The sequence below is a fragment of the Cygnus atratus genome, chromosome 15, assembly GCF_013377495.2.
Source record: "Cygnus atratus isolate AKBS03 ecotype Queensland, Australia chromosome 15, CAtr_DNAZoo_HiC_assembly, whole genome shotgun sequence".
NCBI classification, from domain to species: domain Eukaryota; kingdom Metazoa; phylum Chordata; class Aves; order Anseriformes; family Anatidae; genus Cygnus; species Cygnus atratus.
This window is the reverse complement of record NC_066376.1, coordinates 13,912,606-13,940,158: the sequence shown is the minus strand read 5'-3', so window position 1 is coordinate 13,940,158 and position 27,553 is coordinate 13,912,606. Positions and strand designations below refer to the sequence as shown.

At 42.2% G+C, this 27,553-nt stretch overlaps 4 protein-coding genes across 12 annotated transcripts in view; 2 read left to right on the top strand and 2 right to left on the bottom strand.

Moving 5' to 3' along the window:
* ABAT (4-aminobutyrate aminotransferase) overlaps positions 1 to 7,097 on the top strand; it is a 60,264-nt gene extending 53,167 nt beyond the window's left edge. For all 9 annotated transcript variants that reach the window (XM_050713796.1, XM_050713797.1, XM_050713798.1 and 6 more), the window contains 5 exons: positions 1,036 to 1,173; positions 2,606 to 2,773; positions 3,512 to 3,658; positions 3,949 to 4,060; positions 4,915 to 7,097. In XM_050713796.1, coding sequence (XP_050569753.1) covers positions 1,036 to 1,173; positions 2,606 to 2,773; positions 3,512 to 3,658; positions 3,949 to 4,060; positions 4,915 to 5,036 — 687 coding nt within the window. In that variant the 3' untranslated portion in view covers positions 5,037 to 7,097. The remainder of the gene's footprint in view (positions 1 to 1,035; positions 1,174 to 2,605; positions 2,774 to 3,511; positions 3,659 to 3,948; positions 4,061 to 4,914) is intronic.
* A 2,732-nt stretch (positions 7,098 to 9,829) lies between these two features.
* On the bottom strand, positions 9,830 to 11,144 carry TMEM186 (transmembrane protein 186). The gene is given in 2 exon segments (XM_050713908.1): positions 9,830 to 10,739; positions 11,136 to 11,144. Coding segments are annotated over 2 exon segments (897 nt in total). The 3' UTR covers positions 9,830 to 9,851.
* PMM2 (phosphomannomutase 2) lies at positions 11,138 to 20,619 on the top strand. The gene is made up of 8 exons (XM_035548723.2): positions 11,138 to 11,367; positions 11,682 to 11,793; positions 12,726 to 12,802; positions 13,679 to 13,770; positions 14,529 to 14,628; positions 15,667 to 15,742; positions 16,999 to 17,114; positions 19,057 to 20,619. Exons 1-8 carry the CDS (start codon positions 11,143 to 11,145, stop codon positions 19,159 to 19,161), a joined length of 903 nt encoding a protein of 300 aa, XP_035404616.2. The 5' UTR covers positions 11,138 to 11,142; the 3' UTR covers positions 19,162 to 20,619.
* Positions 20,620 to 23,262: 2,643 nt separating this feature from the next.
* CARHSP1 (calcium regulated heat stable protein 1) overlaps positions 23,263 to 27,553 on the bottom strand; it is a 37,436-nt gene continuing 33,145 nt past the window's right edge. The window contains exon 6 of the mRNA XM_050713907.1: positions 23,263 to 23,505. Within this exon, the coding sequence (XP_050569864.1) occupies positions 23,263 to 23,505 (243 nt within the window). The remainder of the gene's footprint in view (positions 23,506 to 27,553) is intronic.

The following is a 27,553-nucleotide window of genomic DNA, read 5'->3' as shown; positions in this document are numbered from 1 at the left end:
CAGGGATCCAGGATCTGTCATTTGCAAGGGCTCGTTCTCGAGAGAGGGCTTTGGGGAATAAGGCATGATGTGCCCTGTGGCTGGAACAGAAACAGTGCGCTATCTAGAACATTCTGACTACCGAGGAGTGGGCTGTGATGTACTGAATGGAGCTCAGCAGCACTGCGTGGATGGCTGCGCAAAGCTGGATTGGAGAGACTTCTCATTCAAACCTGCATCATAACTTCAGGGAAAACTGAAATCATAGCAAATTGCTTTCCTGCATTTGCACCACAATAGCTTATTGGGCTGGAAGGAAAGTGGGATGTGAAAAATCAATCCACAAACTTGAAGCCATTATTTAAAAAAAAAAAAAAAAGCTGAACACTCTCTTGAAGGTCTGTAAATTTGCCTCCTGGCTCCCTTTGGAAATCATTACTTTACACAGCCTACACAGGCTGTGGGCCCTGAAAGCTGTAAGTGGTATTTCAAATACAAATGACACTATTAATCACAGCAACTGGCACTACAAGGTTAATTAGAACTTCTCTGAAAGCCCCTTATCAGCAACAGGATTTCTTCACCTCTTCATCTGATTAATTGTAAAGTATTTTAAGTGAGTGATTAGAAAAGGCAAATTTCCCAGATTGCATTCATTAATACATTAGATGAGTATTGTTTTGACACAAAATCTACTTTTCTTGTTTTTTTTTTTTTAATGTAAGTTAGGTAGAATGACAGCAGTGGCACAGCAAACTACAGTGGTTTCAATGGTATTTTCAGCTTAAGTTTGCTGGACCTTTCACACCATCGTGGACAACTATGCAACTAGTTACAATGTGGTTCAGGACATGGTTTAAACTTCATTGTTTAGGAACAAGAGGGTAGTGTTAAATCCTGGATGAAGTATTCGTGGATTCCTTGTGGTTCCTGACACCTTTATAGCCAGAAATAGCTTTGAAGAGTTGACGTGCTGGTGCTGAGGTTTAATCTTTATGGGAAAGAAATGTCAGAATGTCCTGAAAGGAGAATGTAGCATAAATGTTTGATTTACAGGTGGAAGATCTGATTGTAAAGTACAGGAAAAAGAAGAAGATTGTGGCTGGAATCATTATAGAACCAATACAGTCAGAGGGTGGGGACAATCATGCCTCAGATGACTTCTTCAGAAAGCTACGAGATATTGCCAGAAAGGTAATCAAACATTTCACTGTTCACTCACTGGTAGCTAAACATGAAATTATTTGTTCCTGTCTCCAGATACCTTCCTCTCCCACCACTCTGGAGCTTCACAAGCCTCCTCATTAGCTGTTGGGATAGTTACGTGCATGTACTGAGATACTAGCTACTCCTATAGTCAGCACAGTAGTTCCTCTTACATTTGGTGCACAGTTAGTGGTTTCCTCAGTCCACTAAATTTTCTTCTCCTGTCTAAATGACAGAGAAATTGCTCTGACTCATTTACACTGGATTTCATAGTAGTGTTCTTTAAATGATAATGCCAATTTGTAGAGGTGGGTTAAAACAATTTTAGAAGAGGCAGGTTTGGGTAAGGGTAATTTTTGTTTGACATACTTGTTTTTCAGGTCCTTTTGCAATTATAAACAAATTGAATCTGTCCGTAAGTTTCAGTGTTTCAATAAAACAATGAAAAAGGCAGATGCCTTGATACTCAGAATGTGAAGTTACCTATTTAGAAGCAGTGGCCTTCAGTAAGACCTACTTTGTGCTTTTTTCCGCTCAAACATCTGTATCAGAAGCTTATGTGTGTGTTTACAGAGAAGAGAATAGGTAATATTTGGAAAACTCTCTTTGGAAAAGAGCAACTTTTCCCATTGTTAACAGCTGCTCATGCAAGGGTGATACCATAAATAAAGTGATGTGAAAAGGCTTGTCTTATCTAAAATGTGAATCTGCCAAAAGTACTTAGCAACTGTTTTTAATGACAGTATCATGATGTAGTTTGATCTCCCTGTCCTGCAGCTTCAACAAAATTGTCCTTCACATTAAAAAAAAAAAAAGTTTTTTGCCAGTTAAAATGAGTAGTTCTTTCAGCAGATTCATCTGAAAAGGCTGTTCTTTCGGGATCATTTTAGGTCCCTAGACTGAACAGATCATGCTGCTGGTAGTGCTTTTATGCCACAAATGTCTGACTTAGATTGGAAGCTCAGACTTCTCATCTAAAACAAACAAACAAAACTCCTAGAAATGAGGTTCTGCTTCCCTCAGAGGCCTTGACAATGCCACCTAGACTCCTCCCAGATGTTTTTAGGTATCTCTGTTTTAAAAGGAAATATATATACACACACACACACACACACACACACACACAAAAAAAACATGTATTTTGCTCCTGAGTTTAGGTAGAAAATATGTTTCTGTTACCTTTCTGAAAAAATAGCTGAGTTCCTAATTGTGAAATCTAATGCACAATGAGTCTCAAGACTGGTTAGGAAATAATGGCAGCATTGCTCTGTGGTTGAGGAGGGGAGATTTGGAGCAGTGAAGGCAGAGGAAGGAGGGATGTTACATGTAATTGACTTGTATTTATCATTTCACTAGGGGAGGTATTTTTGTTTTGGAAGTGTATACTCATGTCCCCTGCTTTTTCCATCTGTCTCCACAGCATGGCTGTGCGTTCTTGGTGGATGAGGTGCAGACAGGAGGTGGCTGCACCGGAAAATTCTGGGCCCATGAACATTGGGGCCTGGATGATCCAGCTGATGTGGTAACATTTAGTAAGAAGATGATGACAGGAGGATTTTTCCACAAAGAAGAGTTCAGGCCAAATGCTGTAAGAGTTTTCAATGGAAAATGGAACTTTCTGCTAGTTGGTGCCCCCTTCATTGGGTACCTGTAATGTCCATGGACGAGGCAAGCTTTCCTTCAGTAATGCAGGTTCAGCTAGATGGAGCTGCTATTTCCTAGATACTTGCTTTGTGCTTACATGAATCATCTTTACTTCCTCACGTTTATTCCGATTGCTCTCAGTCACAAAGGTCATAAAGCTGGTGGGAGAGAGCGGAGAGCTGGGTTTAGCCTGCTGAAGTAATCTTCAATAGGAAACCAGCCACAATTTGAATAAAACCTTACCTTTTCCGTAAGATAACTTGGTATCTTCAGAGCTTGTATGTAAGCATTTTGAATTCTGTTATCAAGACTTACTCTTCATAGTAATGTCATTTTATGTGTAATAAATGAAGAAACTAAATGGGAGAAGATAAAGCTTGAATGCAAAACCAGTACAGACGATGTTGGTTTCAACATCATCTATAGCCATGTTTCAATGAGATGTCAGATTAGCAAAACAGAGAGCACTAAATTCATAGCATAAAGCAGTTGGTTGCCCTTTGTTTCTGCTGAGCAGAGCAGCTGTATTTTGCTCTTACAACAAAAAAGGGGACTTGGTGAGATTAGTGCATGCTTTTTGCTGTACCAGATGTTGCATGACCAATTTGATAGCTTGCTTTTCTTTATTATAGTGATTTTCCTGTTAACATGTTCCGCAACTCTCTTTCCATCCTTTTCCAAGCCCTATCGGATTTTTAACACCTGGCTTGGAGATCCATCCAAGAACCTTATGCTTGCTGAAGTCATTAAGGTTATTAAAAGAGAAGACCTCCTAAACAATGCAGCCCATGCAGGGAAAGCACTACTGACCGGGCTGCTGGATTTACAGGTAAACATTTGGAAGGCTTATTGTAGATAAGGGGAAATTTGCGGATCTGTTAGGATCCAACCTCATGCAGTTTTAAACACTTGAAGTCTGTGGCTACTCAGACTGTTGTCAGAAAGGGGCAAACAGGACACAAGGTTGTGTCAGATGTCCAGACAGTGTGCAATAGCTCCACTCCCCCAAAATGGAGGAGGCAGCAGGTTCTTCATGTGGCAGAATGCCTGGCAGAGCTTGCCACCTGGTGTCCTCTGTTGCAGCAGCTGCCATGCATACATCCTCACCTCTCTTTGCAGGCTCGTTACCCCCATCTTATCAGCAGAGTTAGAGGAAGAGGAACGTTCTGTTCATTTGACACTCCAAATGATGCAACTAGAAACAAGTTAATCACAATAGCCAGAAACAAAGGTAAGGCAATTTGTGTGTAGTTTAGCTTCAAAGGACAAACAGGATATGTAGTGCTTTAAATTGTCCTTTTTTTGTATGGCGTGCGTACTACACTATCCAAGGACAAAAGTGAATTATAAACAAGCTGTATTTAGGCTTTTCTGGAAATAGATGTATTTTCATAAACATTTAAACCAGTCAGTTGCATGTACGTGCACCTTTATCTTTCTCCTTAAGTCTGATGCTACTAAAGAGGCCTATGCAGGGCATGTATTTCTGATGTCACTTTAATATTCCTCTGCAGTGAACCTAGGCATGGCTTACTTCTAGAAACAGATCAGGAAAATTGAAGTTAACTGTCACACAGGAAAACACAGGGAGGACATCGAATTTTATGTAACACCTAATAACACAATATATTGAGTCCCCAAAAATGGGGATCTACAACTGCTTGCCCCTTTTACTACACGGGCTGTAGACAAGCCCGTGTTTCAGGAGGAGAACCTCATGCTCTGAAACCTAATATCCTCTTTGAATTTAACTGTGGGTCCTGGGTTTGCAGCCGTCAGTTTTTTGTTACTTTTATCTCTTGAAAGAAGCAGGTGTGATGCATCTAACTACTGTGAAATGAAATTTTAGAGTGTAAAAGACATCAGTAATGTTTTGTTCTTGAAAACTAAGCCAGCAGAGAGAAAAGGTAGAGCCATTTGCTTCACAGTACACCACCAACTGATGATACTCTGTGTGACTGTATGGTTAGCAGTGAGTTGGGAAGCTTCTATTGCCCCTCCCCAATGATGTGAACATTGCCAAATATTCAGAAAATGCAGTTCTCACAATGGTGGAAATGACTGAAGAAACTCTTCTTGTCTTAGGTGTTGTACTGGGAGGCTGTGGTGACAGATCAATTCGTTTTCGTCCAACGCTGATCTTCAAGGATCATCACGCGCACCTCTTTCTGAACATTTTCAGTGACATCTTAGCAAACTTCAAGTAAAAAGCCGTTCTCTTACACTGAACAACTAACTGACTATGAGATTAGTTTGCATTAATTCATGTCTTCTCCACTTACAAGATAAGTGTAAAGTCATAAACTAAGGGTTGTGTTCTGTCTGTAATGCTGCCCAAGGCACGCTGCTCCATGCAAACTCGACCCAGGCAGAGTATTGGTACTGGTCACCAGCAGGTACCCGCAGCTGTCCTACACTGTGCACAGAAGCGGTGGCCCTCCATCCTTGGGTCCTATTAATTGCAGAGTCCTCCATGCATCCATGGCCCTGACTAAGTTGTCTAAATACGACCTGGTACAGTCTGTTTTCACAGATAATCCCAGTAGCTTTACTTGTGTCCAGAAGCAGCAACAAGTATTAAAAGCCACATGCCTGCCATGCAGAAAGTGCCATTCTCTAATGGTAGATGGAACAAAAGAGGTGTTTCAGGGAAAGCTTTGCTTTCCACCACTGCCAAGTACAATATTTTACAAAATAATTTCAAGCTTTACTCCCCTGAATACTGAAGTCTGCCATACCACGTGGATCATGACACTGCTCTACCTAGCCTTTAGCCTATACATACTGCTTCAGCGGCACTGATGCACGCAGCCACATGTGCAGTGCCATGAGTAGAAGTGAAGTACTTCTTTCCTTGTCCTGGATTTTAAAACTCTTGACTTCTCTTACAATTAGAAAAGAGAAAGCTATGCTGAGATGTATGTAATTTGACAAAGCTTAAAGAATTGTGTGAAGCACATTATTTCCATCTCTGTCAGCAATCTCCAATTATTTGGGCTTATTTTACCATTTGCCCATAATATGCCATAATAGCCATTAATTTAGCTATTACAAGTTCTACGTGAATAAGGATGTTGTAGAACTCCAGCAGAATTGCTTGATCTTAGCCATTACCTGACATCAGAGCCACTACAGTGAAGGCCTAGTCCTAACTGCACATTATAATGCGAAGTAGTTGTGTTGTTCTAATAGGTTACTCTTAAGTTATTGATGCTTCAGAGGTCTTCTAGAAAGCCACAAGATGAAAAAGTTGCAACACTTTGTTACTTTTATCCTCTTCAGAGAATTGTTCTGGACATCTCTTTACTATGTACTCTTTACTATTTGCTTAAGGCTGACTTGAACTAGTTCTGGTGCTTTTTTTTTTTCCCCTTCTCTTTCTTTGGCTAGCAGGCATCTGACTTTTCCTTAGCAAGTTTAACTTTTGTATTTATGCACCAAAAAAGAGGGACCACTTTTAGACTTTACAGTTGCCCTATCAGCAATTTTTAAGTACATAAGAGGCAGAGCAGTTAAAGGATTTATATATGTTTAATAAAGCTGCCAAACTGTGAAAGGTTTCTTACCTGCTTTGGTAAGTTTTAATCATGGTTTTCCCATTTTCCTATTTTTGACTACTGGTATTGGACAACTCAAGAAAGCTGACTTCTGCTAGCTTAGAAATAATGGGATTTCTATAAACCTCTCTGCAGAACCCAGAATTCTGGTACCAGCTGGTCAGAACCCAGGCAGGTTTTTGAACAGAGGTTGTTGAAATCTGGAGAAAGGACTGGTGGATTGGTGTTCAACAAAACCTCACTGTCATCACTGTCCTCATAAGAGTATTATCATCAAGAGGAAAGTCAAAACAAGAACTGTGTTTGACCACATTCTGGGAATTAGTTCGTTCAACATATCAGTGCAGTAGTTTTAGTAAGTGTCTCTAGCAAGTCTTGTACTTCTACAGAAGCAAAGGTCCAGTAATTTGAAGTCTTACCACATCTTCACTTTTATTATGAATACTCTAGGTGTTTTTATAATTTTTACTGACACTCAGTAACTGAATAATTGTGTACAACATATTGATGAAATCATGTTAGAGAATACATAGGAAGCACTGCAGCTGAAGCATATAAAGTTAATATTGTTTACAGCATACTGTGGACAGTGCCAAAATAAATGTTTAAACAAATACTTAACTACACTTCATGGTGTAACTAGTAACAGCACACAGATTCATAAAAAGACATCTCGTGTAATCAATATTCTTAAATAAAATATTTATAATTGAAGTTCTCCAAGACTCTTTGTTTTAAACCTAGCATATGCCTAAACTGAATCACTAGTGCTTATTAAATATATTCTTACGAAGATAGACAAACCTCCAGAAAGCTTCCTATATGCATGCAATCCACTTCAGTCAACCCGTACTTTGCTGCCAAAGTGTTTAAGCCAAGTAAAAAATATTTTCCTTTTGATATTGCTGCACCATTCAGTATTAGCCAAAATTTAAAATAATAAGGACCCCATTAGGAGAAGTTTCACCTGAGTAAATCATGATTAGGCTGTACGTTATAATGCCAGTTTTACTTACCTGCATCTGCTGATCCACCAAGAGACAGAGGTTTCAATAGGCCTGAGGAAGAAACAGTGAAAAGAATTCTCCAGACTTTGCTCTTGGTGAAGTTTAGCTTATTTGCCATAATACCAAATGAACTAATAGCTAGAAGAGCAGTGTAAGGAGTTGCCTTGCTTGTGACAATTCAAAAAAAAAAATCTTACCTGTTAAAAGTGATCAGATTTGATTCTTTCTCAGGTTTAAATCCTGCTTCTTTGTTTCTGTGGAGGTTTTGGCAAAGAAGGAATCATACTAACACCACAGAATGAAACCAACATCCTTCAGGATACATGTGGTGAGGCGATCAACGCTCCAAATTCCAGAGAACACAAACTACACGTTTCATCTTCAGCTTTAATTCAACATAGCTTTTAGTTGTCTTACCTGTTTTCATTTCAGGTAAAATCAGCCTGGGGGTGGGAAGGAGGTATGCAAATCCAGTAAGTGGAAGGGTATTTGGCAAGGGCACTGTCCATGTTAAAGTATGCCCAAGTGAGCAAACAAATCAAGTGGTGCTCTAGAGGACTGGGTTCCCAGGCTAAACTGTTATCTGTGGTGTAGTAAACAGAAGGTTGTTAATTCATGTAGTCTAAGATAATTTTTGGCAACATTTACTGCAGTTTTTGGAACTTAAGAGTTACAGAATCACAGAGTCATCTAGGTTGGAAGAGACCTCCAAGATCACCTAGTCCAACCTCTGACCTAACACTAACAAGTCCCCCACTAAACCATATCACTAAGCCCTACATCTAGATGGCTTTTAAAGACCTCCAGGGATGGTGACTCAACCACTTCCCTGGGCAGCCCATTCCAATGCCTAACAACCCTTTCAGTAAAGAAGTTCTTCACAATATCCAACCTAAACCTCCCCTGGCGCAACTTTAGCCCATTCCCGCTCGTCCTGTCACCAGGCACGTGGGAGAATAGACTAACCCCCACCTCGCTACAGCCTCCTTTAAGGTACCTATAGAGAGCGATAAGGTCGCCCCTGAGCCTCCTCTTCTCCAGGCTGAACAAGCCCAGCTCCCTCAGCTGCTCCTCACAAGACTTGTTCTCCAGACCCCTCACCAGCTTGGTCGCCCTTCTCTGGACTCTCTCGAGCACCTCCATGTCCTTCTTGTAGTGAGGGGCCCAAAACTGAACACAGTACTCGAGGTGCGGCCTCACCAGAGCCGAGTACAGGGGGACAATCACTTCCCTAGACCTGCTGGCCACGCTGCTTCTTATACAAGCCAGGATGCTGTTGGCCTTCTTGGCCACCTGAGCACACTGCTGGCTCATATTCAGCCGACTATCAACCAATACTCCCAGGTCCTTCTTGGCCAGGCAGCTTTCCAGCCACTCATCTCCCAGCCTGTAGCTCTGCTTGGGGTTGTTGAGCCCCATGTGCAGGACCCGGCACTTGGCCTTGTTGAACATCATACAGTTGGCCTCAGCCCATCGGTCCAGCCTATCCAGATCCTCCTGCAGAGCCTTCCTACCCTCAAGCAGATCGACACACGCACCTAACTTGGTGTCGTCTGCAAACTTACTGAGGGTGCACTCGATCCCCTCATCCAGATCATTGATAAAGATATTGAAGAGGACTGGCCCCAGTACTGAGCCCTGGGGGACTCCACTAGTGACCAGCCTCCACCTGGATTTGACTCCATTCACCACAAACAGCAGTGGTAACAGCAGTGCTTACAGTAGTGATTAAATGTCATACATACATACAGCCTAAAACAAGCATAAACATGAATACATGCAAAGAAGGACAAGTAGCTCCAGATTTCCAGATGATAAAGATTGCAATTATTAGGATATAAACTGAAAAAAAAAAAAAGGGATTGATCATACACTGTCCCTGTAATTCATAGCAGCATAGCTTAGGGACGCTTTTCCTGCATTTCAGTGGGAAATAAATTTGTGTTAGAGGCTTCTGAAGTGCCGTCCCAGTCTTTAATTTTACATCAGGACTGAACCATCACCTCGTCTAGCACAACACATCACTGTGCTGCCAAGTTCTGTTCACTTCCCCGAAGATGGACTCACAGCCATCGTCCCTGTGTACTCCTAAGAGCTGGGCAATGTATCATTTCTTTAACAATGACTTCAAAATCTGACAGAACTTTTGCAGTATTACATGTATTATTTACAGCTTGTTAACGCATGAGCTTGTAACTCTTAGAACAGCAATGTGACAGCAATACCGGGCACGCTTACTGTGAAACAGAAGTGATCTTACTCACACCGTAAACTAGCTACAAAGACGTTTAATCCACTGGATTGTTCACTACCATTTCTACTTTCCATGCTGAGCACACTCACCAGCAGACGTCACACAGGAAAATGACATAAGTATGCCAGTTTATCAAAGACTTCATAGAAGAATAAGCACAAGGAACAACGCAACAAGCAGAATTATTGGAAATTTGTTATTGTATCACTGAAGTTCTCCAAATATTTGCCTGAACTTCTGTCTGTCTACAACCTGGCCATATTTAGTCGTAAAATACAAGGTATCTTTACTATTATATCGTTTGAACTGGAGAAGTAGCTCCCCTTTGACATCTCCAGCTTCATCTGAAGTCATCACTGTCTCTATGGGACAGTAAATGTCATTCCGTTTTCCCCAAAATGTCAAGTGGGCCACTTTGACAGTTCTGCCAGTTTCACTTAGGTAGATTAATCCAATAATTCATCTGAAAAAATAGCTCATACCATACAACATCACACCAGCAAACAAAGCAACGCCAGTTGTATACAGGAGGACAGTCTGAGAAACCTGGCCTTGCAGATAGAGGTAGCAGACGGGAGGCAGCACAGCCAGGGTTGTCGCAGTCTGCAGCAGCTTCAGCCTCGACAGCACTCTGCAGTACTTAATCCCCGGAAAGCTGTAGACCACTCTGAACTCTTCTGCTTCCTCAGCTACAGCCGCCGGCTGGACCACAGCAGCAGGAGCCGAAGTGCACAGACACGCAGGTGGCACTCGCTGTGTCTGCAGATGAGCACTAACACCACCAATTTGCCAGTGCTGTGGCTGTAAACACAGCCAGGTACCAAAGAAACAGGGAGGGCGAGCAGCTGCTTCTTCCCGCCTCCTTGCCCAGAGCTCGTTCTGTAGGCGTCGCCCCAGGGATGGCGCTGCGTGGACACCGGTCCTAACCCGGCAGAGCCTCACCTGTAAGGAGACGTTCCCGCAGGTCACCACACGAGTCCCCCCGGGCTGTCCGCGGGCCCGGCCGCACCGCTCGCCCGCCCTGTGGTGAGCGCGGTGCCGGCGGGAGGGGTGCTCGCACCCGCACCTCCTGCGGCTGAGGGGGGAAAAACGCTTTTATAACACGGCTGGGGCCACGGCCAGCTAGCTGAGCCCGACCTGACGGCACCCCATGCTTCGCCGGAGTTTGGTATTTTCAGGAGCATCAAAAAGCGAAGCCCGCGGCTACGAGATGCTGCCACAGCAAAGCGAGGAGAACCCGGGGCCAGCGAAGTGCGAAACCATCAATTAAACAGAAATTTCAGAAAAACAGCGAAAAGCGGACGCAACCCCACAAAGGGGAGAGGAACGCGAGCACCACCGCTACACGAGCGGGAACGGGATGGGAGGGGACGGCTGCCGGCCCCGGCGGGCACCGGGGGGCCCTCGGCACGGCCCCCCCTCGGCTTGGCCCCTCCTGCCCCGCCGCCCCGCTCGCCCCTGAGGCAGCCCCGCTCCCCCCCAGCTCACCAGCGCCATGGCGCCGCCGCCCCGCGCCGCCTGCCGGGAGAGGAAGGCCCGGAGGGGAAGGGAAGGGGCGGAGGGGAGGCGGGCAGGGCGCTTCCCGGCGGCCCCCTCGCGGCTCCGCTTCCTCCCGGCCCGCCCAGCGCCGCCCGGAGCCGGCCGTGCCGCTATGGTGCCGTCGCAGCGCGCCGCGCTCTGCCTCTTCGACGTGGACGGCACCCTCACGGCGCCGCGGCAGGCGAGTGCCCGGGGCCCGGGGCGGGCTGGGCTGGGCTGGGCTGGGCCGGGCTGAGCTGACAGGGCCGCACCCGCCCCGGTACCGGCGGCGGGCCCTTGGGGCACCGCGGGCAGCAGGGCGGGCTGGGGCGGGCTGCCTCGGGTCCTTGCCGGCCACGTTCACTGCCAAAAAAAAAAAAAAAAGGCAACAAACAGAAAAGCGCCCGTCGCTTCTGAAAGCTCTGCGCGGTTTTGCTGGGGTTTAACGGGCACTGCGAGATGCAGGTGCTGGCGCCAAGGCGCTGACAGACCGAACTGCTTTGGTTTGGCATCTAGAAAATCACGGCTGAGATGGCCGAGTTCCTGCAGAGGCTGCGCCAGAAGGTGAAAGTTGGGGTCGTCGGAGGCTCGGATTTCGAGAAGATCAAGGAGCAGCTTGGCGATGACGGTAAGGATGGAGGCTGACGCAATCTGGTGCCCGGGGTTGCTCGGAAGGAAGTCCTGAAGGTTAAATGTTAACCCTGCTCGTCTTCCTCCTTCCTTGCTGTAAACCTTTCTTTTCTCACACGTTGCACACAATTTATGAGCAGCTGTTGACAGGCATTTACAACCTGCAAGCAGTGTCTGTGTTCTGCAGGCATTTCCGTGTGTTCTTAAGGGATCGCTGTGAACAGTGAAATCCTGACCCCGTGACAGCGCCTGGGAAGGCATCCATCTCGCTGGTGTCTTAACATGTAACTACATGTTACATACATGTGTGTAGGCTCCTCCGTCCTAGCTCGTCCCCGAAGGACCTGATGTCGTTAGCAGTGGGGTTACTGTGCAGAGATGAATGCTTGCGTTAGCCTTTTGAGAGACTCCTGAATGGTTTCTACTTAATTGATGCCACTGATAGCCTGTGATGCCTGCGTAAGTCAGAATTTGTTTTGCGTAGCAGTGGTCCCCAGTAAGCCATCTCCTCTTGCATTGCAGCGGGATTCTCACAACTCTGTCATCTCCTGTAGGTTGGTACCACTGAGAAAACAGACCTAAAACAGTAGTATTTTATTTGTTGTCTGTCCTGGCTGCGTGCCAAGTTTTTGCAATATTTGACATATTCAGCCCCTTACATTTAATGCAAATGAACATGTTTGCAGAAGAAACTTTAAGCAACAATAGAAATAACTTGACTGAAAGACTTAAATGTGATTTGAGGTGTGTGCTAATTTTGGAGAGAAATCAGCGGTTTTAATCTTGTGCTTGATGTTATGCTGCTGAATCTTTCACACTTTATGATCTAATGTTTGCTGTATTTTAACCTACGTAATGTGTAAGACAATTCTACGTTAAGAATATAGGGGAAGTATAGAGGAAAGTTACTAAGTTTTTGTTTGGTTGTAGTGGTTGAAAAATTTGACTACGTGTTTCCAGAAAATGGTCTTGTAGCATACAAAGATGGGAAATTCTTCAGCAAGCAGGTAAGTGTGAAATTTCCAGTAAGGTGAAATTTTCTAAACAAGATTTTGCTTTCTTGCTACAGTGCAGTCTTCTATAATCGCCCTCATTAAGGCCAAAATTTCTGCTATTTCTGTATGTTACTTCTGTAGCAGGTCTTTTCGCTCTCTGATATTCTCAAAAGCACATCTGGAGTCTGGAACATCCAATCAGATAAGAACAGTGAAAATCCTGGAACTGCATTTCCCTCAACTCAACCATAGGACATGTGGCCAGGCCTCTGCCCCTGGAGTTCCTATGGAAGCTGGCACTTCCTAGCTGGTGTCTGTTAGGCCTTAGGGTTTAGAAAGTTTCTTTTAACTCTAATGTAGATACTTTTTAGTATTCAGAGCATACATTCTGATACCCTATATATGCTAGAAGGTATTCTAAATGAATAAACAACTGATTCTAGATACTTTAGTCACATACATTGTTTCAACATAAGTAATAGTGATGAAAAATTTAAGAGATCCTGGCTGAAATTGCTGACTTTGAGCAGTGGTTTCCAGTTTATTGCAGTCACAATCTCCATTCCTCATGCATGGCTACAGCAGACATTAACTGCAATTGTCTTTCTAGGTTTGCTCTCTTTGGCAATGTTTCCTTGTAAAGCAAGTACTAGTAGGGAGCATATTAAATGAGTGTTTGTTTTTATGGTTAAAAAACAAAGTAGGCAAAAAGAAAAATGGGATCCTTAAGTTAGTACCGTGAGTGCATCACTTGAGACTTACTTATTGAAGGACTATTTCTTTGTGGTATTATCCATTTCTGATTATCTACTATCTGTGTTTTCTGTGTGACTTATTTCTGGAATCTCATATTCTGGACCCTCGGTTAAATGGTATTTATTTTGTTAGAACATTCAGGGTCACCTGGGTGAGGACATACTTCAAGATCTAATCAACTACTGCCTGAGTTATATTGCAAAGATTAAACTGCCAAAGAAAAGGTATGTGCATACACGCATCTCGGGATCACCATATTCTCCATGTTATAGTGTTGAGCATTGGGATGTAAAGCAGACTTCTCATTAAAAAAATGAATAATTTGTGTTTTAGGAACACTGTAGACATGAAACAGAGATCAATCCATGCATACAGAGACAAGCTCCCAAGTGGAGCAGGTGAAAATGATTGAAAAGGCTGAAAAAATTCTACAGAACTTGAAATACCAATTGATCACTCATTTGAGAGGGAAGGAAGTTCTATTTTTGAGTAGGAGTATTCCTTGATAAGTCTGGAGTTCAGCAGCATAATGCTTTCCAGAGATGAGAAGTATGAATTAAGATCAATTCTGTGTGTTTGCAAGGGTGCAGCTGCTCGAGTCAGTAATATCTACCACGTGTGAGGCTAGCTAGAAACTCTGCCAAGATTCTTTTTTGCTGTTTCACCTAAAAGATGACAGGCTGGCATGCTAGTGGCTGAACGTCTGGTTGACAGGATGCTCCAGTCACATTTTTAAAACAAATCATACCTTTAAAAGTCAGTAGCGATGACATTGAGGTTGCTAGATTCAAATAAAAGTCCAAAAGATTCCCTCATGTCAGTAATGCTGGTTCCTATATTTGTTTTATGCATACAATGAGAGCCTGAAGGAGATACCTGATTCCCACTGTTCTTAGAATTAAATGAAACCTCATCATGATACTCAGTATTTTGAACAATTTTTCATCTATTTTCTGTCTTGTTAATCACTTCTTTTTTCCAGGGGCACTTTTATTGAATTCCGTAACGGGATGTTGAACGTGTCCCCCATTGGAAGAAGCTGCAGCCAGGAGGAACGAATTGAGTTCTATGAACTTGATAAGGTGAGTTACAACTCTTGAAAAATATCCAACTCTTCTGGAAGAGGCAGTTATAGCCAGGTTATGATTTAAGAAAAAAAAAAAAAAAAAAAGAACCTTCTATACTTTGTCCAGTATTTCATTTTAATCTTTTCTGTGTGTTTTTAACTAATATATTTCTTCAGACTTCAGAAAATATATACAGTAGTTAGTTTTTTGTTGCAATAGTTAACTGAAATGACTTGCAGAAGAGGTGGGCTTGGCTCCTGTTTCTTTTAACCCTATGTCCAGAGTACTGAATGTCCTACCTTCACGTACGTGTTCCTGAAAAACCCCCTGTCATAGACAAAACCGTACTTACCTGCAGCGCTCTTTAGTATACCCAGCCTACATCCATTCAAGTCAATAAAACTATTCCTTTTCTTCTCAACTCTCCAAGCCTTTTAAAGCAGAACTTAAAAATCGAGATCAAACTATTTGATCTCATTTATTTTCCTTTGTACACAGCTAAACGTGGGAGGTTGAAATGAATCTGAGCCATGGTATCAGAGTTCTGTTCCCTGCTGCACCGTAACAGCTGCTTCTGATGTGATACAGAAACTGAAATCTAACTCCTTAAAAGCAGCGATTGCCTGTGACTGGGTTAACGGAGCCCAAGGCATTCTGAAAATACCCTTTTTGAAATACACGGTGTCAGAAGAGTCGCACCATTCTTCCTGTGCCTCAGTCACCCCATCTGTAAAACTGAACTCTGCTGCGAGATGAGGCTAAGGAGGTATCCTTAGCATCCTAAGATTTTCAGATAGAAATGCAAATATCACAGCATGTATGTCAAGTTTTGCTCTTATTTTGTACAAGCTGGTAACAGATTAACATGGAAATACTCTCAGCATGCTTTCAGTAGTAACAGAATACAGCTCTGTCGCACTAGTCCTGATGCTCGGAGCTTTGGGTACTTTGAGGGTGGGTTTGGTTTTTTTTTTTGATTGTCTTTTTATTCCTGAGTTAATGCGGCACATAGCTGATGGGTTTTTTTCCCCCTCCCCTTTTTTTTTTAAACAGAAGGAACATATAAGAGAGAAATTTGTAGCTGATTTACGAAGAGAATTTGCAGGAAAAGGCCTCACATTTTCTATAGGTATCACATTTGAAATAATTTAATTGAAAACCATTTCATTTAAATATCATTTAAAACAAATCACGTCCCCTCACTGCATGCAGTGCAGCCTTTTTTTACTTCCAGGTTTTCATTTGGTGCATTTTAAGCGAAATCAACCAACAAAGAATGTCATTGCTTGTCATCAGTTCGTTATCTTTCAATGTTAGCTGTGTGACAGATTCTGCTCATTTTTAAATATTCTGCTCATCAATTTTGATCAGAAATACATCAGTACTATTCCAGTAGTCCATGGTTCTTCAGTTCTATAGCTGCGTTGAGTGGGAGGAAGGAGAGGAAAAAAAATCCAAAAGCAAGTGCAAACAAAAAAAAAATGTGATAATAAGGTGGACTTAATTTTCCATACATTTCTTCTTTCTTCCCTTTCCCCCCTACTATATTACAAAAATTCTTGCCTTTCACTTTTTTCAAATTAATAGAAGACATATGGGTGACATTATTGGTATAGTGTTAAAACACTAAGACAGAAGTGAACTGCTCTCCTAAAGCATGCTGTAAATACCTTTTTGACACTCACTTCAACTGGGAAATACACTTATATATTGATAAGGTCCATAGATTTGGAACTGGGACATTTTGTCCTAGTCCTTGACACTGCAAAAAGAAAATCTAAGATTTAATATCAGTGCAGTATTGGTAATAGTAAAGTAAAAAAAAATGTTGTCCTGTTAGTCAGTGTCCTGTTAGGTTGAGTTCCTCCTTTTCCTATTTTGAAAGCCTTAAAAAGCTTTTGCATAAAGACAGAAAAATATCAGTATGAAGCAATCTCATCCACAATAAAAGTCGATACAGCAGTAAAGGCAGGTCTTCTCTGATTCGGACACCGTACACATTTATTTCTCAGTATTTACAAGATGAAGACACTGTATGGTACAGCAATGGCTGTATTTAGTCATGTGGTTTCCTTCCAAAAGTCAAAAGATTAAATGTAACCTTAAAAGAAAAAAAAATCAATTTGTTCTAGAGAAGGCAATGGTGTTTGGGAAGTTGCCAAGACTTTCAGAGCTGTTTAATGGTTAAATAATAATCAGTAAGTCACAACTGTAATAACTGGTACCCTGTAAACTACTTTCTATACTTTTAAGACAGCTCCAGGGTCTCGTAGCATTTCTGTAAAGTTTCTTCTACTAAAAATTTTATTCAGTTTTGTTCTTCCTCACTGTCTCCTAACAACTGTGCTCTTATAATAAAGATTGCTTGGTTCACGTCTATCCTAGGAGGCCAGATAAGCTTCGATGTGTTCCCAGATGGCTGGGATAAGAGGTACTGCTTAGGAATCATCGCCAAAGACGGATATGAGACAATTTATTTCTTTGGAGATAAGACTATGCCAGTGAGTATATTGTTTCATATATGCATTTTGGAGATGCTATTTTAAACTGCAAGGAGTGTAGGTTCTAATCAATTGCCTTACGCCTGACTAGAACTGAATTCAGAATATATATGTAAACGTGGGCCTGTGCTTAATACCTGTCAGCAGAATGCTGGGAGATAGCTACGAGCATAGATTTTTCCTGTTTTCTGAAGTGAGCAGAGTGTACTTAACAGAGGTAGTACTGGAAGATGTTTTTAAATTGTACTTCTGTAATTACATCAGAAAACATAGATGACTTGACTATCGAAAACTGATAATCCTATTTGATTGTTGTAGAGAGATGGTTTTTCTTGGCTGGTGATTATTGAACATTTATTTTCCATTTAATTTCGTATGGTATCTTTGCTAACCACTTTATCAGTCCCCTGTTGAGAAACTGAACTTATATCTAATCCCTGAGAGAGCTACACAATACGCTGTTTCACAGGCTTTTGAAAATACTGGGCAGAGAACTGACTAGCAAAGGGTAGTAGCAAGCACAAGGACTTGGATGAAATTCAGGCTGCCTGCACATGGCCAAGGGATGGTGTCAGGCTAAGCTGCATAAGAAAAGGCTTAGTCCTATAAGAGCTTACAATTTTATAAGTTACAAAGAATGTCATAGTTTTATAAAGTTAGAAAAGCCAAGTTTTTATAAGAAAAATACAGGCTTTGTATTAAGAGTCGTCCTACCCCACTTGACACCAGCTTTCCCTCTGGTGTAGGGTTTAAAATCAGCTGCCCCTAAACTCCATAATTGCTAGTGCAGCATTTTCAGTTGTGAAGTAGCAGGAGTTGCTGTTTTCTCACTAGACAGCAGTGTGGCAAGCAATGTACAAAAACTAGATACCGCTTCCGGTAGCGCATGAAGCTGCTGCTCTCAGGGATCTCTGCTCACGCAGGTGGTAGCACCTTTGGCAGCACCTCGGCCAGCTGTGAAAGAGCCTTTTGTCACTCTCCTGTGACTAGAAGCCAGTTACAAATGCCACATCAGACCAGTAGGTAGCAAGGCCAACATGCTGCAGTAGCAAAGGATCAACAATGTTAACAGTCATGTAGCTAAAAAGGAAGGAAACCAAGCTGGAAGAAAGAGAATAATGCAAGTAAGTTATAAATATCTGTTCTGGAACAAGGTTTACAGCTGGATATTAACAAGTAAACAATTTTAAAAAGTTGATACTGGTTTGCTATACAAAACTAAAACCATGGCTAAACTTAGACTGCGAGTTCTACTCTTTCATTACCAACTCTAATGTGCGGGTAAGGAAGTTCTCATGCAGGTGTTTGTGATGTTCTGCAGAAGTTTCAGCACAGGAGTGGTATAAACGTGTTATGCAAAAAAAAAAATCACAAAATGGTGGTTTGCAGTTTGTTTTTAAAGCTTTCTGGAAGATGATATCTCAGGCAAGACTTCTGTCCCTCAGTTTACAAGAAGGGCCATCTCTTTTGGAAATTAACCTGAAGGGAACTTTGTTGTTGTTGTTTGAAACCTCAAATAAAACTTGCCTGCAAATTCTGTTTAGTTATGCTACTTGCTTTTGTGTTTCCAAACAGAAATCAGGCTACTGCTGAGTATTTGCTAAGTTAGGAAAGACTAAGTCTTTCATCAGCATCCTCTCCCCAGTAACCAGTTCCAAATGTAACGGCCCCCTGCAGAGCTAGCAGGATCACAGTACTGCAGCAGTAACCTGCTTTAGTACCAGGCACTAGTTAAATCAGCCCTACATTTCAGTTTGATTAAGGAAGCTATTTTAAAGGTGTCCTCATTGTCATTCATTAGCCAGCTTTTAAGTCAGCGTGTGATTCAGTCTTTTCAGCATTGTCTTTATGTGCTCCTTTTCCACCCTAAGGCTGTGACTATATGTTAAGTTAAATAATGTTAAAAACTCTTCTGCTTTTTTTTTTCCTTTTCTCTTTTCAGGGAGGGAACGACTATGAAATTTTCACAGACTCCAGAACACAAGGCCACAGTGTCACATCCCCACAGGATACAAGAAGAATCTGTGAAGAGCTATTTTTTGAGTAAAAGACTTTCTTTTAGACGTCATACTTACAAAACGGTTAAGACAGCTTAATAACCCAAAACATCTTCATTTTATATTATGTTTTTTGTAACCAGTCATAAATAACAAGTGCTTTGCAGGTCCAAAGGGAAGTGTTTTAACTGAAGAGAACCTTTCCAACCACTTAGAGTACAGTACAGCTCATCTAGGACCATCCTTTCATGGTTTCCATTGGCAAAAATACTTTTTGGTTAGTTGTGATTTTATTCTTTTTATTTGTTTGGTTTTGTTTCAGTTAGGCCAAAAGGGTTTATTGTGTCTCGTGTTTTCCTGTGAAGTGTTACTTTGGGAACAGTAACTAATTTCACTTTAAAAAACTAGCTATTTCTGGTCAGAGTAACCTGCACCTACTCTAGCATCAGCACAGTCTCCACAGGCATAGACTAACTACTAGCTTGGACTGAAAGCAAGGACACTGTATGCTTAGGAATAGCAAAAATTGATTCTTTGCTTCTTTTGTTCTTAATGTTACAAGAGTCTAAGACATGAAAAGGTGCTAAACTTTTATGTTAATGCATTGTCTGAGATACTCTTGACAGTATAAAATGCTTTATAAATCTGTGCAGGGAAAAAGGAAGAACTGTGGCTTTCTATTTTTAATCACTTTGGTTTAAAAAGAACAAAAGGGAAAAAAAACTAAAAATCCTTAGCTAATTATATTTTTACTCCGTCCCCTCTCCCAAAGTAATCTGCCTGCTGTTGATTTATAGCCTTAAAATTGGCCCATAAGGCATTACACCTAGTTTTGTCTTTTGAAGCTGCTATTTCAGGAAACAAACATTTTGATTTATTTTTAAATATTTCCTTGTGCTATGAAAACATGAATTATAAGACACTTAGGATTTTCTTGTTTAAAACTGGAAGATGAGTAAAAGATAGGTTTGGGGTTTTTTTCTGGGGTTGGAACGGCAGAACTGAGCCAGAAGTCCCTGACCTCATACATATTCCGGTGCATGATCAGAAGGCGTGCTGAGTCTACTCCCAGTGGAAGGGCTGGACCAGCCGGGGCTAGTTACCTCCTCAGGACAGTTTGCACAGCACAGTTAACGGTACCTATACTTTTTGCAGATGTTTTTAACTCTACGGTGAAGAAAAAAAAAACACACAATTATCACTAAAGCAACTTGAGCGCAGTAGCAAAATACAGTTTTCTCACTAATTACATTTCTGATTTTCCTGGGAGACTTTATGAGTAGATGAGATTTTTTAGTGGTACAATAAATGACATGAGATATGTTTCAATTAAAATTCAAATTGAAGTATGACAATCAGTGTAACTGTTAATACTACTTTTCTCATCTGGAATTAGGAAAGTAATCTCTTGTGTGAACAGTTTGATTTAGAAAAGGAGAATAAAAATCTTTTTATCATGGAAAAAATTAACAATTTGTCATTTTGACAAATAAAATATTTTAAGCACATCTGTTGTATGCTGCCTGTCTGTACAATTAAATGACTTAATCGAATCCTTCGCATGTCAGGTTTGCATGATACTGAACAGTTAAAAGAAATATATTTGTGTACAAAATAAAATCCCCACAGGGATGAGGAAGGGGATGCTGTGATGCCCTTATCAGAAAACATCTAGCCTTCTAACACACTTTTCACATGCATACTTCTCTAGGGTAATTCAGCCTCAACCATTTTAATGGAAGCAGATACTGGACCAGACCCCTTTGTAGTGCAAGATGAGACTTTAAAGAGGCCCATAATCTATTAGCTGCTGCTTTGTACGTACACAAATGTGTTGCAGCTAATTATTGGGTCACTCCACAGCTCCTTATAGTAGCAAAAACCTGTGCAAAACACTGTGCAGGACCAAAACCATATTTGTTTTCTACCGCAATTATGATCATCTGCGTGCACATGCCTGCATATGTTCAAATCATAGAAGTTACCTTGCTAGTCCTGTGCAGCCATTGCCAATAGGTAAGGTTACCGTCAGCCTCTTGTACTGCCAACTGAGAGGCAAGCAGTCTATCACTCAGGAGAGGGGAAAAAAAAAAAAAAACAACACATCCATAGTCCCTTGCTTCTAGTGTGCTTTCTCTAGCGTGAGTTTCTAGAGCTAGGACAGGAACAAGCCCTCCTGCCTTTGGCAGCAGCTCCTTGGGTCTCAGCCCCTGAAGCCTTTCTAAAGCTTTGCTGCAGCATTTTTGGCAGACGACTGCTTTGTTTTGGGAGCACCTTCTGCAGTGTTCTGGCCTTGATCACCCAGGGTTCAGTCAATGCAGCCAGGCTATCCTCTGTGTTCCCTCTAATGTATGCCAATACAAATAGCAGCTAATATTAAATGCTATATAATGATATATTTGCAGAAATAGTAGTATATATTGTAGGATAATAGATTACACAGCCAGAAAACTTCCTAACTTCCTCCCTAACGCTTCTGGTAACGCACCTGATCGTACCAGTCTGCATATGCTGGCACCTGCAGTCTCCTCTGTCTTTAATGCTAATCATCTTCAATACAGATTATGCAGAGAGCAGACTGAAGACATATATTAAAGCATTATAATGGTCGCATTTATTGTAAAGAAAGCAACGTGATATTCCACAAGTTAGTGTTAAACCCACCATTACTTAGTCATATTGTCAGAAAAGAAAACAAAAAAAACACCACTGCAGGCTCATCCTTATTATACACTATAGTGTAATATAGGCACAGCTTAAAGTAAAACAAGCCATCACAGCAGCTACTAACCTTCACGTAGCTGAGCTCTCCGCAGATCAGCCCTTGGAACAGCTCATCTGCTGTGAAAGAGTCTTGAGACATTTCATGACAGCAAGTGCCTATTGTTAAAACTGCAAACAGGCAACTGAAGGTACACTGTCATGTAACTGACAGAAGAGTAGCATGCCATCTTTTTCTATTTTTATTCTTTTTTTTTTATTATTTGCAAAGTCAATAAAAATCCACTGGTAGGAAACAAAAGGGAAAGATGCTTCATTTGAAAAAAAGGTACGGAAGGCAAATGGGAGCAGTATAGTTACACTACATCGACTACAGGAAATCTTGCAGGCAGGGAAGAGCATCAGGGCAAGGGTGACCCTATCACATCCTACCAAGCAAGTCTTCCAAGGAAATACAGCTGCAGAATCTACTTTGCCCAGGCAGCTGAGCCTATTAAGTAACTTGCACAGTATACACTGAGCTAAACAGCATATCATAGAATCATATAACTTGCTTTTCAGAAGTACAGTTATTTTGTCTGTCGAGTGAAATACCATAGCAGACATTCATCATCTATATGCAATCAAGAAGGTAATCTTCAGATTTGTATAAATTCAGATACACCCAGAGGCTACAAAGCTATGCTACAGCTTTCTACCACTTACCTTAAAGCAATTTTTTTTATTTTTTTTTTTTAATACTGGCCTAAAAAAATCTGTTGTTAATCAACCATCAAGGCACCAAAGTAAATTCACAAACATTCCAGGCTTTTTAAAAAAACAACACAAAATTCCACACCTATGAAGACAGGTCATTTGCAAACACTGCACCTGAAGGGCACCCAGCCATGGCCAACAGCACATAACCACCAGATGGAGATTCTCCACCATGCAGCAGCTGCTCTGTTTGTGAGCTTCCCTCCACGAGGAAAACAACTCACAGCAAGAAACAGCTTGCTCAGTCTAAAGCCAAGGCATTCAAGCTCTGCTGCAACAGTAAGCATGCTCTAACACTTGCAGAAGAGCAGCTCAAGGGTTCACGATGCTCACGCACCCATGGGGCCTTGGACCTGCACCTCTGCTACAGCTGTGTGCTGCAAGAGCTCTCCTTCAAACCTCTCCCTGACTCCCCTGGGGATTCACTAGAATTGGTTCACAAGGTAAAGGAAAAAATAAATCCACCCCCCTCAAAGCACATAAACTAAATCTCTTTAAAATACATTTTTGTGAACACATTAATATATATATTTTTCATTTCATTAGCATCTGGATTGCCTTTTTTTTTTCCTTTTTAAAATCAGACCTGCTGTAAATATGGTAATTTTGGCCTACTTCTGCTGCTGTTGACAATGCAGTATTTCCTCCCGCACAGTACCTAGACTATTCTTAGGTCAGGTTCCCTGCAGCCAGTTGTCGAGCAGTGACCCACACAGGCAGTGTCCGCAGCAGCGGCGCTGCCTCTGGGACGCCTTCAGGAGCTGATGACATGCCCCGACCAGGTCTCGTGCTTGGTTCCTGGGGCTAGGTGGGTAATCACGACCTCCACGGCCTGAAGCTTCTCGTTCTTCGGAGGAATGGTGCACACCTTGTAGGTGACCTCGTCGCCTGCCACGGGAACGTACTCGCCTTCGATGCTGTGGAAAGAAAACTTCAGTTAATCATAACTCACATGCTTACTCTAAAGTTTTATCATCACAAATGCTGTATGTGCTTAAGATACTTCAGTTTTTCTGTTTGTTTTAATAGAACCCATCAGTCATCAAAGCTGAAGTTGATTTTGGTTGTCTCACAGCAAAATCCTACGAAATTTCTACAAACAACATCAGATTAGAAAATAATAAACAACTTTACCTACAACCGCTAATAGGACTTAAAAAAAAATAATCAACTGAACCCAACTTTGTACAATACTATTATGAACCTCACACCTTCACACATGTTCCTACAATCTCTTACTCATTGGCAGCACTAGGGGGCAGGGCTGACACTGTTTGGTGCTTTGTTTTGGGTTCTGTGGTTTTTTGTTTTGTTTTGTTTTTTAGCTATAGGAAGTTGGTCCCCCACCCTTTCTTAAGGTTATGAAGTTTTGTTTTGTTTTTTCCCCCTCCTCTTTTTTAAAGAAAGATTGTTCAATTGTAGTCACTGATTTTATCTTTAGGTTACTCCCCCATAACGTGCAGTTTGCCTGGGGCGTTTAAAAAATAAAGCAAGCCCCGGTACAACAGTGTCAAACGCTTTAAAATTACTCGCTGGAAAATAAATGAATAATCAAATTAGTTCTGTGGCCCTGATGTGTTTCACCAAAAAAGCTCTCCTCCAGCATCCAGTCGCCCATTTCTACCAGTCCTCTCCCAGTGTGACGAGGTGGGATACTGGATGAGGTGGGATGCTGGAGGACTCGCACTCCGCATTTGTTACTGTGTTTGAGTCTTATCTGGAAACAGTGGGAAGTGACAGAAAGGCTGGCACCTTCTATCCAGAGTCACGTACTGAGGAGACAGGGCCGCAAAGGGTAACGGCCTTCCTCACCTCCCTGTTCAAGATCAGAGCTTTTTAATAAAAACCCCAGCATGTGCCACTGAAGACATGCAGAGATGCCTTCCAAAACCACATTTTCACAATTCTTTGACAGGATGCTACCTCACCCTTCTTTAAATATACCTACACAAGCCTGTGTTCAGGATTCCCTTCTCTGACAACGCAGGCTCTTGATTTCTTTTTGTTTAGGGGCTTTTCAGCGTCTCACAGCAGCACCGCATACCATTTGTAGCTAGAACAGGCCAGGTGAACAGATAACATGCTAAATATAAAATCTGGATGCCTTGTGCACATGACTTGCTTGTGTACTTTTTTGAGAGGGGTGGGGGGTAGTCCAGAGAAAGGGAGAAGAAAAAAAGAAGTCTTCTAGGTCAGGACTGGACAGTTGTGTTTGTTATTTGCCTTCACTGAGGGCATATTCACAGCACCCAGGAATTTTACCCTGCAAATGCTTCTGTCACTGCAGGGACAGAAGTTAAAGGCATTCCCAAGGCCTGTGCTTTGAAACATGTTCTTCAGGTCCCATCTCCCTGGACTACCTTCAAATTGCAGGAATCAGACCCAGGAGGGCATGTCCTAAGCTGAACTCTTCAGAGTGGTGCCTGGGAAAATGGCAGTAAATTGCAGGCAGAAAAAATATTTACCAAAAAGCCAAGACAAATCCTCCTTCATCAGTCCCAACAGCCCCTTCCTTACCACACAAGCTGATCCGACTGACCTTTATTTACTTCCAAAGTCCCCTGGCCAGCCTGTCAGCCCAGCCCCGTCTCACACTGTACACACCATGGTCGAGCTCCCACCTCTAGATTCTTGCTGTGTCCGTCTCCTTCAGTTATTGCCTTTATCTATAACCCTCACCCCCCATTTCTAACAGGTCTGATATTTCTTTTAGCTGTGAAGGATTCGCACACCCAGTACTTACTATCCTTTTAGGAGCAGAGATTCATTAACCTTTCTTACTGCCAAAGGATTTTGGCACCATGCTCTGCAGCTCAGCCCTGACTTTGAATGAAAGGATTTCATGCAAGGATGAGAAGAGGTTACTTGTACTGTCTAACAGCTTGAGAAGTGGACATGAAACCTCAAGAAGAGATGCAGGAGAGGGTTGAGACCTGACTAAAACAGGAATTACATGTAGAAAAATAACAATATCTCCCACTTGAATCTCTTGAATGAACCGGTAGGTTTGATCCTGGTAAGGCAATGCCCCATTGCCATGTGGTTCTTTTATGCTTTCTCAAGTACTGATCACTGCAAAGCAGCAAAAAAGCAATAAAGCCATGGGCTGCACTCCAGAGCAAGACAGAAATGTGCCCCAATGTCTCAGCTGGCCTTGAAGTCCTGGCAGGACCTTTGAGAGAGTTTCTGCCATGGATGAAGTCAAGGACTGTCCTGTGTCAGAGGCTGAGCGTCCTGCTGCTGCTCCACAGTACTGCGGCTAAAACACAAACTAAGGGTTAGGTGAGGGAAAGCATGTTCCTGACATATTGTATTAATTGGTACCTGAAAGCCTAGCATTGAGGGCAGCAGCCTGAAGACCTGCAAGTACCATGGGAATACCCTGGGCATGAGGAGCCAACCCAGTGCAGGCAGACCTGCCCAGCCAGCCTGCACCCCTGTGACGGACAAACTAGGCATCAAAGACAGGGATCGGGACACCGCCACCACCACCACCGAAACACAACCACTAGAGAAAAATAAAGTGCAAATGAACACTTGATTGTTTTGCTGAGTGCAGTAACTCATGAGCATCAGCTACGACTGTGCATCATGCTGCTGCAGTGCTCATGCATACAGATGAATGAGCCCTCAGTCCCCCGAACCAAAGGACTGTTGTTATTTGAGCTAAAAACACATTGCCACAAGCAGCAACACACAACACAACCCCATGTAGGGCAGCAGTCCCACCTGAGCAAGGTAACATTTTTTGGTGGAAGACACTACAACACAAACACATTATCTACACAAAAAAACACTGGATTAGCAAAAAACAGCGAACAGAAACATTTCCCAGCTCAGATGTAATGAGTGTAGACAATACGAGCCGATGCAGAAAGTCTACATCAACTCAAGTGCAGCTGAGCCACTGGAAAAAATTGTAATGAAACGTGTTTCCTCATCTGGCCTCGAGCAGCGGGACCATCTGCAGACAGGATTTCAGGGAGCAGAGGCAGAGCTGTTACTTGAAGCTGGAACTAAAGCAGCATCTCCTCTTGACGTTATGGCTGCCCACTCCACAACCCCAAGCATCACCTTTGATTCCTGCGCAGAGGATGAACACGCAGAGCAAGCAGCGAGCTCAGAAGTCACTGCATTGCAGGAACCAAACAGAACGGATGCCCTGCCCAGGAAAAGATCTTAAGTTTGGCTGAAAAGTCTTTTTCACAAACAGGAACCTTACATGTTCTCTAAAAGCTCCTGTAAAACAGGATGAGATGCAGTTAGCAATATAAACATTTGAAAACTGCAAAAGATATTAGTAGGTGGGGTTAAGCGAGAAGGAAAGTGGAGTCACGCTATCTCTTGAAGCACCAGAGACATACCCATACACAAGGACGGTGTTTTAAGCTGCTGAAAAAACAAAAAGCAATTAGATATCAGTTGAATATTCAAGTGAGGAAGGAGTACAGCTCAAGAGCTAAAAATGATGTGGCTTTTGTTGGGATGTGTTTGGCTTAAAATTGAAATATGAATATATACCAGGATGAGCTCTGGTAAGAAAGGGGTTGCAGGTGCACTGGTAACCAAAGTGGTGCTGTTTTTTCCATGAAAATAAGAACAAGAAAATTGGTATGCGCACAGAAGTGGTATGCCTAACATCCAACAGGCTGCAGTCAGGGAGAGGAGAAGCAACAGGAACACGCCAGACTAGAGGACGTGTTCTCAGCTGTCACTGAGAGCCACCGCATCCCTCGGCAGTTGTTAGACCACAGGTTGGAGTGTCATCTACAGTCCCTCGTCTGCACAGAAAATAAAAAGTGCATTAACTCATTTAAAAAAAAAAAAAAAAAAAAAAGGCAATTTTCTGACCCAAGCTTCTTAAGCTTGAATCATGAGGTTAATTACTCCTGTTCCTTTTACCAGTGAGGTCACATTAGCCCTGAAAAATGCACAGCCCTAAGGATTACCCTGAAAAATACACTT